The sequence below is a fragment of the Apaloderma vittatum genome, unplaced genomic scaffold (genome assembly GCF_000703405.1).
Source record: "Apaloderma vittatum isolate BGI_N311 unplaced genomic scaffold, ASM70340v1 scaffold4975, whole genome shotgun sequence".
NCBI classification, from domain to species: domain Eukaryota; kingdom Metazoa; phylum Chordata; class Aves; order Trogoniformes; family Trogonidae; genus Apaloderma; species Apaloderma vittatum.
In genome coordinates, this window is record NW_009716349.1 from 22,913 (window position 1) to 34,279 (window position 11,367).

Consider the following 11,367-nt stretch of genomic DNA (forward strand, 5'->3'; position numbering starts at 1 on the left):
CTCACTACAGTGATATATCCTGCAATAATAGTAATAGCAGAATTTACCTGGCACCTGTGGTTAGATGTCATCTTTCTTAAGAGAATTAAAAGACTATATTTTCCTCAGACCATTGGTGCTCAGGGCGTCATTTTTTTATTGCTTTCGAAGCCCTAAAGCCCTACATCTGGACCTTAATTCTATGCCAACTCCAAGAGGAGTGTAATAAGTCATGAGGTTTGCTTTGCAGAGTGCTGGGGCTTCCCTCGGGGCTGAATTATTCAGTGCTGCTGGAGTCATCGACTGCTTGCAGACCCCATGTCCAAACGTCTGAACGTGCATGTGTAGGGGCCAAGTAAATGGTTGGGAAGAGGTCTGAGCATCGGTGGGTGCAGTTACAAGTTATTAGTAAGAACTGAACTTGTTTTTCATGTTCTAAACTACATTAAGTGTTTCTCAATTGTAATTCTGGATGTAGGCACCAGATGGCTGTTAGCAATTAGGTGTAAAGAGAAGTTAAGAAAATGTTTTAAAGAGTGAAATTATTTGTCCACAGCCATGTAGCGGAGTCAGGAACCCATTTTCTCTGTGGTCTCTGTGTCCTGTCTCCTGAACCCAGCTCAGCTCTGGATCCTGCAGTCCCCTGAAGGCTGAAGCAGGATCTCTTTGTGCAGTTAGAAAGAAATGAAAGCAGTATGCAAAAGGGAAGGGAAGATTTGAGTAAGCCAAAGAAAAGGACTGATGCAGGAGAAAAATGAGCATGAACTAGCCAATGAAGAACTTTTGTCTGGAAATTAGAGGAAAGAGTTTAGGGACCAGCTCACAGTAAGGCTCTGGAATTATCTTCCAGTGGGAGTGGTCCGGGCAATAAATAAATTCCTCTGGCTAAGCAAGAGCTTGTGTCCTGGGGTGGCAACATGAAAGTGCAGGATATGTGAGCTGACAACCCTGATGGTCCTCTGTGATTCAGGGCTTCTGTGTTCCTGTGGATGAGTATTCTCAAAGCATTAGGTCCTTCAATATTGCAGCAGCCCAAGAGGCCTGTGAGCACAAAGAGTGTGTGTGCTGTGTGTCTGCATAGGCATATTTCTCACATATATGTATTTACATATACAGGTAGCTTTATGTGTATATATATACATACACACACACATATATAACAGGAGTACCTTCCTCAGAAGGGGCAGGTGATCTCATGAGTTAAATACTTTCAATTTACAGCAATGCTCAAGCTAAGGGGAGAGACTTGAAGTCTCCGTACTTCCTCAAGTGACTGTTCTTTCTGTTGTAATGTAACTCCCTATACACCACAGAAGGAAAATCGTTGCTACAATTCTGGTGCCTTTAAGCTATAAATCTACTTGTCCCTCAGAAAGGAGTTACCCTTAATGTGCATTTAATAATCTAATTCATTTTTAATTAATGTGGCACTGCCTTGCAAGAAACAGGAATATTCTTCCTCCTCCTGACTGCCCTTGGCTCTGCAGTATGGCTCAGAGGATGAAGGTGAGTGAGGTTCTGTGTCTGTGCATTGATTTGTAGGCTCGGGGACTGTCACCAGAGTGCCTCCAGGGACACCCCAGGGAGCCAGAGCTCTCAACAGCACAATGGCTGAGACCAGGCTGAAACGCATGAGGGAGTAAGTACCGTGTTTATGTGTTACCCATACTCAGACAAAGAGTCTGGATCTGAAAAACTGCACAACACAGCGAAGAAAACCATGTATTGCTTCCATCCAGCCCCAAAATTCCCTTCAGCAAAAAGAAGTGGACAGTGAGGTATTCTTTACAGCTTGGATTGCCTCCACAGAGGATGAAGGCTGACTGTCACTTCTGAGTGTTTTCTCATAATCTGCACATTCTTTACAAGAACGTAGAAGGAAGCCACAGATGTTCTTGAATATGGTAGGCAGGAGTCTTTGTTCTCCTCTTATTTTAAATAAAAAATGGCTCAGGGCTCAACCTATAGACAGCCTGATAGTGTTTATGATTCAATCACCTGCATTCTTCACTACATTCCCTGAATATTTTCCCTGACATCTTTCCAGTTCCCATTGCACACTCTTGTAGCATTTTTATTTGCTGTACTCTCAGTAAAAGTCATTATAAAATCAAAATGACAACAGTTTCTACTTTGTTATATCTGGTATCAGTACTCATTATAAAGTTTATAGCGGCAGAGATAACCTTTAGGGGAGCTAATTCAAGAAATGGAGATTTCTTATCAAAACTGCAGAAGATCCCAACATCAAAATGCTTAGCACTGAAATAGAATTTTTTGCAGAGAGAATCAACTCCACTTGAAAGGTAATCTTGAGCTTTTTCTCATTATGCTCCTTTCCAGCCTTGCATGTTAGCAGCGAGAAGTCAAGCAAATGCAATAAATCAGAGCTGTGTGACTCGTACTCCTCATATTGGGCTTTTAGGCTGAGAAATCATGTGAGATGCAGGAAATAGGAGGAGCTGTTTCTCACTACTTTCTGCTGCCCACAATCTCATTCTGCTGGTGGTTCCCATCCCTGCTGGTACTGGGTAACTGGGTGCCTGCCTCAGGCTGAGCTCTCATGTGCTGTCCAGAGCCAAAGCATCTTCACCAGAGACATGCAGTGTGGACAAACTAGTGACAGTTCCACTGGTGCTGCCCTAGACAGACTTTCCAACTATGCATCTCAGAGAGAGCCACACTGTTCTTCAGAAACAACTCCTCAAGCCAAAGCATTTATTTCCCTTGTCAGATCAAATTGTTATTGCACTTATTCCTTCTTTTTGTTCCCTGAGGTCCATGCAGCTTGTCAAAGTTGTCTTTACAAGGTGTCAGAAGCTTTGGCAGTACTTACTGCTGGAAAGATTGGTTTTTTCCCTAAGAAAATCCTGTAGAAGAGCCACTGTAGCAAATGCCAGCTTCTGAAAAACTTGGTAGACAAACTCAGATGCTTTCTTCATGCTTGGACTGACAACACTGATCACCTATAAGTGGCTAAGGAGGTCAAAATCTACGTTAAAAGAGACAGACTCGATTAACTGAAAAAGGTTTTCTTTTTCGTTCCAGCTTACTGTATCTTATTATGAGGCCCTTCTTTCCAAATTTTTCACTACCTCAGCCGCAATTTGACCATGATGAAGGGCCTTGCAGAAGCCTATGAAAAGTCTTGTGATGCATGCTTGACATCTTAAGTCTGTACAGGGTTTTAGCATCTAAAAGGGAAAAGTGAAAGTGAGGAGTAAGGCAAGTGTGTGCAGAGCTCTGTGGACAAGAGCGTGCCTTTTCAGGGTTGTGGTGGTGTTCACAGCTGCACCCCCTGTATTATGTAATACTGATGTCCCAGGGGTCCAGGGAGTGAAGGCTTCCCCTTGAAGCCTCTTCAGGACTGGAAGTCAAAATTCATTTCCTGGGCTTTGTAAAATCAGGATTTGTGTTTTACAGAGTAAGGCTAATTGCTGAGTAATGGAATAGTTATGGAATAGAATGTGTATCTTCTCTGAAAACAGAGAAATAAAAATGTAGGAAACGAAGAAAAAACCTTAGTACAGAGACTACTTGTGCTCCTTTATGGAGGTATGCATGAATATATGCAGTAAGTCATTTTAATAGCCGTAAACTTTAATATGCAGTTTAGAATTCGACAAAATGTATGTCAGGAAAAGGCTTTTATGCCCCAAATTTTAAGTAAATTAAAATCCTTTAGCACAGCAGTAAGTGCCTCTTAGTCAGCCCCTGAAGCCTTACGCCCGGCAGCATGCCGCGATCGGGCAAAAGACCTCATCATCACCTGCTGAGTGTAAGTAAAGCTGTCTTTCAGATGGCATGGAGAATAGGCATTTGGCGATATTTTTATTCTGTTCCTGTGAACTCTCACAACACTGCTGGTTTAGCCTCCTGAGCAGCATGCATATATGCTTGTGGTGCTGGTGACGTTGGCATCAAATGTGTCGCTTGTCTTTAAAATTCAGAAAGAAAGGTCATGCTGAAGTCATTGAAAAGGCATTGGATATTCTTTAAGATAAGTAGAACTGAAAATGCCCAAAGTATGGCAGACTTTTTGTATATTTATTTCTGCATGTCCTCATCCTGGTGCTTGTTTTGCACATTACTTGAATCTCAGGTGCAACGCTTAAAATAAAGTAAAAGATTTTGTCAATTTGCTTAGATATGTGAAGAAAATTCAGACTTTTTCAGCATCTCTACTGAGTTGCATGTCATAGATCTGTAAGACATTCTGTTATCCTGAGTTTTTAAGGATTTTTTTTAAGTGGGCACTAGTAGCACTAGAGACAGTTTTTATCCAGTTTGAAAATTGCATTCCAGTAGCAAAATGCATAAAATTGTAAGTATAGACTCACTCATTTTTAAATGTCAAGGAGCCTCAAACACTCAAAACGTTAGGAGAGTTAGACTAACACATCTTTTTGTTTCGCACAAAAAGCGTAATTTCTCTAGTTCCTTGTGCTGTGCATGCATAACGCGTGCAACGAGCTGCTCGGCTTTCTAGTGCCTCGCCTTGATTTCATCAGTGGTTTGCAAATGCAAGAACACTTTCACGTGGCATTAATTACTGTTTGCAGCGTGGAACCACTTTTCTGTAAATGTTTCCGCAAATGTTAATAGAAGTCTAATAGGAGTTATTCTTTTCTGCGGCATATTTTCAGGCGTTCAGATGTACAATCATTTGATTTTCAGAGAGATTTGAGATGGAGAAATAACCAAGGTCCTATTTTGAAAAGTGTTCCCCTATTAAATGTTTACTTTTTGGGGAAAAAAAAAATAAAAGGATGAGACCTCTATCTGTCTCTTTAAATGCCTAAATAGCTTTGAGAAGCTTCCCTTCTTTTGGTGAGGAGCCAGAAGAACATGAATGTATAAACCTTTCTAGGCCTTTCTGAAAATTTGCTGTCCATCGCTGGTAATTGCTTTTCTTTCTTCCTCTATAGCATGGGTCAGTCAGGGAACTGTGCGCCTCAGCCAAAACAGGAAATGCATTGTTTTACATCCAGTAGTAAAACCCAACAGAAGAACTAAAATCCCATTTCCTCTGCAAACTGTATTCTAAATTTGTGGCAGCTAAAATTCAGCTAGCAGCTCTAAATTCTAATTAATGTTTCTTCCAAGAGCAGGTGCCAGCTTCAATTCCTGTTTTACAAATTCACTTATCTCAGAAAATAAGACACATGGAGAATATTATCGGTGATATTTCTTCAGTTGTGTGTCTATAGCTTTTAATAATAGGATCCTTCTTAGCTCATGGGAAAACGTGTCCCAAATGTGCTTTAGATTTTGCAGATCTTTGAAGGAGGACATCAGAGAGTTTGCAATCAAATTGAGGTGCTTTGATTCAGGAATTATGAAGTAATTAAGAATGAGTTATGAAAATGATCATTGTATCTTCAAGTGCTTTAGTTCAGGAATTATGAAGTAGTTAAGGATGAATTATGAAAATTATCATTGTGTCTTCAGGTGGAGGAATTTTCATTCAGCAGTAATCTGATGAAAGTCAAAGTCCATTGAGGCTTGAAGGTGAAGTTAGGGGCTAATATTAGCAATTCAGATTTTCCTTTACTAGTTTTTATATAATAATTCTCTCAATTTCCTTTTTTTGTTTGTTTTTAAATTTTTTAAATGGACTTTGCAATACTTTTCACATTCCAAAGATGAAACAGCTGGCAAAACTAGAAAGGTATTGCCCTACCTTTAGAAATAAGTTCCTAAAAAATAAGTCATGGGACTTGCAACACGCCTCTCTGAGCAAATCTCAGAAGGGTTTTACAGAGCAAGAGAGAAGCTTTGTGGGAAATGCAGTTCTGAACCCAGAGCAGATTCTTTAAAGTTTCAGAGAAGTTCTGATCCCTCGTAGTCAGTAATGCCAACAGAGGACAGGAGATCACTTGAGAGGAAAGGGGCCCTTTGTGTCATGACAAAGATAAACCTGTTTGTGCACTGAGCCCTGAGATGCTGCAGTGGGTGTCCCAAGATTTTCTGGTACAGTTAGAAAACAATATTTTGTATGAGATCAAAGACAGGCATTTTCCTGACTCTTTTGCAGCATCATTTCAGGAGATAAATGTAACAATCTTTTCCACCAAGGTGCGTGTAACTGGTTAGTTGCAAAGTGGCACAGTCCTACTCAGTTTCACAGAGATGTAAGGTTAATAAAATAAGGCTTAGAAATAGCATGCTCAAGGACAAATTTGAGTTGGGTGTATGGATGGGAATCCCAAGTAATACTCAGGTTTGTGCCTTAGTTATCTGTCAAGGCAGGCAGTGACAAGCTGTTGAGAGAGATTAACCTGTCTGCTAACGCCCACGGAGGAGAGCAAACTGAAGCATTAATCTTGTTTTCTGGCTTTTGTCAGCAGTGCATAAAGGTAGGAGTATTGTAATTGATCTCCAGACCAGAAAGGAAATGTTAATATGTAGCTAGAAGCAGAATAGTCAAAATAAAGACCCATGGGATAATGGAAAATTCTTTGTTCACCCAGGAAAGGATTTACAGTTTCCTCAGCCAGTTGAGAACACAACATTATTATATTATGAAATTTTAGTAATTCTGCATTCATGCGTAGGAAATAGCTGCAAATCACCAGATAGCCCAATAAATTCACTTGGGCCCAGATCCACTGAATGACCTGGAGCATTTTTAGACACCCTGAGAATACAATAGTAGTTCCCAGGGCTCCTGTTCCGCTCCTCTCCAAGGCTGGCAGGGAGTCAGAGCAGTACGTGCCTGCGATTTTGCTGTGGTTCACATTGATGTTTGCCACAAATCAGAGATGTGCCATATGCTGTCTTTGATCCCACATCCCTGCCTGGGACAGAAAACATGTGACATGGTGGCAGACTCACATTAATGCAGCTCTGAAGTCCCAGCAGAGCCTGATGTCTTCTGTTGCAAAAGCAGGTTATAATTTTTGTTACCTACCCCTTCATTTTCAACCCACGAACATTTTTCCCCTAATTCTCTTGTATCAGCTCTTACACAGATTAGCTGATTTGCACGCTCTGTCAAGCTTAACCGAAAGATTCAAGCCTGTGGGTCACATTCATTAGCAGAAGCGATAATCCCAAGGTACACATTTGCTTGATTTTTCATCTTTAAATAGACAGGAGTGCCAAAAAATTAAACATACTTGTCTAAGAGGAAGAGAGGAGTCAGTGAAAGCATTGATCAAGTAGCAGTGATTTCAAAATAGCTTCTCACATATTGATTTTTTGCTGTTGGAGAGATATACTGTGGTATTTCTGATGAAGTTTCATGAAGAAATGTGTGTTATTTGCCAAACAACTCCCCACTTAGCTTTCTGTGGTTTCCAGTGTCTGAGAAAAAAAAAGCAGTTTCTCATTTGGGGAAGCAGGGCTGACTCCAGGCTGGCCTCCCAGCATTCAGTTTTGGCCCCTGGGTTAGAGCCGGGCACTGCCCTGCTGCTAGACCTTAACCCTGCATGTACTCAGCCTGAAATTTTGCAGTAGTCTGTATCACCTCCTACTGCCTCCTTTTTGTCTTTTACCACCAAATAAAGTTAAGGCATCAAATGTTTTAACATACTAGAGATACAATGTGCGTAACGCTTGAGAAATACATGAGAGCATTAGAATCTCAGATACCATTAATTTGTTCTGGTAGGACAGAAAAAGTTCTCAGAGAAACCTTGGTTAGATATGCTGAGAAGCCATGGTGAATTTCCTGAAAAAGGAATGATTGTCCCACTTAAATACTTTGAAATCCTAGCAAAAGGCAAGTAGGAGGCAAGACTGCTTACCACGACTTACTGAGCCAAAATAAGACATTTTTTAATGCAAATTGTAGATGTTCCTGCAAGGTGATTCCAATTACTTCCAGCTCACTTTCTAGCTAAGCAAAGGCATCATCACCCCTAAACTGTGTAAGTCTGACACTAAAAGACAATCATGTCTCAGCCGCTATGACATACAGAAGCTTAGTGAAAGTGAACGACACCACGCCTGTGGCAGATGTGCAGAGCAGTCAGTTTCTGGTGTGCTGAAAATTGCTCTGGTATTTTCATCAAAATATGATGAACTCATCAATGGATGGAAAATTTTATGTTGCTTGTGGCTTGTGATAGGCGAGTGTAAAAGTGTTTGCCTTTAGAAAAAGAAGTGCTGCTCGTTGTTGTCATGGGTTGGAGTCTGATGGGGTTTTTTGTAAAAAAAGCGGAGGTAGATTTGTGCGAAGCTTTGCGAGCCTCCCCCACCCCCAGGTGGGAGTTGGACTTTCCTCTAGCCGGGGCCAGGCCCATCAGTGCCTCCTCCATCAAGGTATTTAAGAGGCGACCCCATTGTTCTATCTCTCTCTTTTGGTTTTTTATTTTGAACTGTGTTTAGTGTTGGGGAGTTTTTCTGTTGGAGGAAGGGAAGGTGAGAGGAGAGCAAAGGAACTTCACCCTGAGAAGAAAGAGGGGGAGAAGAGTCCCTGAGAAGACAGAGAGGGAGAAGGCTGCCGGAGCAGGACCTTTCTCTGAAGGCCATGGTGGCTGAGGTGGCAGGAAGGTGACTGCCTGTCAGCGGAGGGGATCAACGGCAGTGAGAACGTCCAGGATGTGGCGGTATGTGCAGAGCCCCATGCGAGAGGTGAAGAGAGACCAAGCGTCAGCAGGGGACATGCTCAAAGTGATCTGTGGCCCCAAGGGACTCATGAGGAGGAAGAGGATGGCTTCCTGTGAGGTGGACACCATGCAGCATGAAGAGGAGGCTGCCAGGAGCCCTCTCTCTTGAGGAGCTGCCATGGACACTGATGGGGACTGCACCTCCCACCCCCTGCCCCCCTTGCACTGACCGGGGGGGAAAGGAGGTAGCTGGGGAAATGGGGGATGGGGGGGCGAAGTGAATTTAAGATCAGGTCGTATTTACCGAGGTATTCTTCTCGCTATCCTACATCGTAAATGGTGGTGATGAATTAAATCTGTTTTTCTCCCCAGCTTGCTCTGGTTCTTTACCTGTCATCTTAAATGGTAGATTATTACCCTCTCTATCCTTAATCTCAAACCCTTGAGCTTTTATAGTTGAATTGTCTTCTCCCTTCACACCACTGTAGAAATGAGAGCAGGGACAGTAGCGAGCTGGAGATCACGTAGTTCTTTGTGCCAGTCGGCTTGAACCACAACATCTTTATAATACATTTTATGCATAATATATATAAGAGTAACGTGGAGACCATGTGGTTCTTTGTCCCAGTCAACTTGAACCACAGCAGTTGTCTTGCAGTTTGCAAATGGATCTTCTTTATAAATGAAGCAGTCGTCCAAGTGGTTCAACTGGGCTGGCTGTGGGTGAAATGATGTGTCAGATTTGGTGTAAAGAGGAGCCTTGGTTTGTAAAATTTCCAGTGATCGTGCTTCCTGTGGCTTTGCCGTGGGCAGATTTTTCCTTCTCGGCTCTTCGTATCACAATCAATCACACAGAAATTTCCTGGGAAACTTTAGTTACTTGTACTGTCAGACAAGCAAGGTGCATCATTATATCATTCTAATCAAAGGTGGCTACAGCACTTGGAAAAAAACAGTACTAGTTATCGCCTGTATTAATATATAATGAGAATTAACTTTTATTTGACTTTTATGTATTATTTATCCCAGGTCTGCCATCGGGAAGCTGGGAGAGGATGTGTTTGAGGCTGTGTACAGCTGTCTGAAGCAGGCAAGGCAGCAGAATGCCAGTGAGGAGGAGATCAGGAGGCGCCTGGAGAAACTGGTTTCTAGAGCAAGCATCTGCTTTGAAGTGGATCAGCTTCTCTACTTTGAGGAGCAGCTACAGGCTGCAGAATCACATCTCCAGCTGTAAAAGGTGTGTCTAAAGTGCTGAGCTGCCTTCTTCAGCCAGTGAGCAAGGACAGGAAGTGTGGGAGCCACTGAAGGCAGCGTGTATGTAAGCGTGTGGGCAGCTCCATGAGGATCCAGACTGTGGAGAGAAGTGGGTAAACACAACTTGCAGGGACAGGAGGAAGAACAAACATTGGTGACAGTGGAGGGGGGGATTCACCATCACCAGAGTTCATTTCTTTGCCACATAAAGAAGATTGTTCTGGGCCACTGACAGGCATCACTCTGCTCAGGGCATCACAGCAAAGCTGCCTCTGATGGAAGCGGGGCAGGATGAGGTTCCAGCTGCTCTTGGTCCCTGTGCTCACTGCTCCTCCTGACATTCGAGCCTCTATTTCTTGTCCTTGGGCAGATTTACCCATGAATGCATATGTGTGTTTATGGCTACTCAGCCACTATTTGTCTTGTTACTGTTCATTTTTCAAAAGGGCTGCAGATAACTGTAAAAACACGTGCACAAGGGTATGTTTATATACACATACTCAGAGATAAGTCCATGTATCCGGAGAGGCAGAAAGCTGTCTGGCCACACGCTGTGCCTGTGTGGGTGTATAGGCACAGAGGTGTGAGGCCTGACCCAGAGCTGACTGTGTTAGATAGAAATCTTTACAGCGACTTCTCAGAGTTTTGGATCGAGTTTATAGTTCACAGATGGCACAATAAACTGATTTTTCTTGTCTTGCACATTGCTGTTAATGTTTTTTCTTAGTCTTTATGCTCTCTTCTTCATATGCGTCATACACTTGCTGATTTCAACTGTATGTCATGCTCTGGTTTTATGCCTGGTGTTTTCCTGCTACCTCTTCCTTCTTTATTCTTCACTCTGAGCTCCTTCATCCATCTGTGTAAAACACTAAAGGATAACAAAGTGGTACAATCTATAAAAGAATGTCAAATGAATGGACCAAATTAATTTTAGGCATGAAGCCATTATCATAACTTTGGTTTCCTCCTTTTGTGTCACAACTTTTAAAGGAGTTAGGGACTGAATTAAATAAATTAAAGAAATGTGCACCATTGTTATTTGTCCTGAGATGAGTTACTTACAGCTAAGGATACCAGTATTGATAAATTACTTAGAAGCGGAGGTTCTCAGTCAGGTTTCAGTCTCCTTCCTGTCATTTCCTCTTGTACTCACACTCCCCACCCATCTCACTGTTGCCTCTGGGCACCTGCTTCTGTCTTTGTTGCACACAACCTCATTTAAGACCGTTTAAAACCAGAAGTGACACAGTCCAAGATACAGGAGGAGTGCATGGGTGCTGCAGGGACTAAAAAGCTCACAAAGTAAACAATAGGTGACTAATTCATGGTAAGAATAATGTCATAGGGAGATAATCTCACTGATCTGCAGCTGCCTGTTACAGAAGTACCCAGGCAGTGGTGTACAAACAGCAAGAAATAACACCACCAAGGAAAAATGGCAAAGGGAACGGGAGAAGGTTATTCCCTTCTGCTAATTTACTGTCCCGTATAGTGATATATTTTCACATTTAGAATTTGCAGCCTCTCTTAGGGAGCTAGAGAATGTTATACCTCTGTATATGTATCCATGTAGGGA

At 42.3% G+C, this 11,367-nt stretch overlaps 1 protein-coding gene across 1 annotated transcript in view; it reads left to right on the forward strand.

Annotated features, from left to right (window-relative positions):
- NEK11 (NIMA-related kinase 11) overlaps window positions 1-9,768 on the forward strand; it is a gene marked incomplete at its 5' end in the record, with an annotated part of 30,579 nt that extends 20,811 nt beyond the window's left edge. Inside the window, 2 exons of the mRNA XM_009869485.1 lie at window positions 1,522-1,618; window positions 9,564-9,768. Coding sequence (XP_009867787.1) covers window positions 1,522-1,618; window positions 9,564-9,768 — 302 coding nt within the window. The remainder of the gene's footprint in view (window positions 1-1,521; window positions 1,619-9,563) is intronic.
- Between the last annotated feature and the right edge of the window lie 1,599 nt (window positions 9,769-11,367).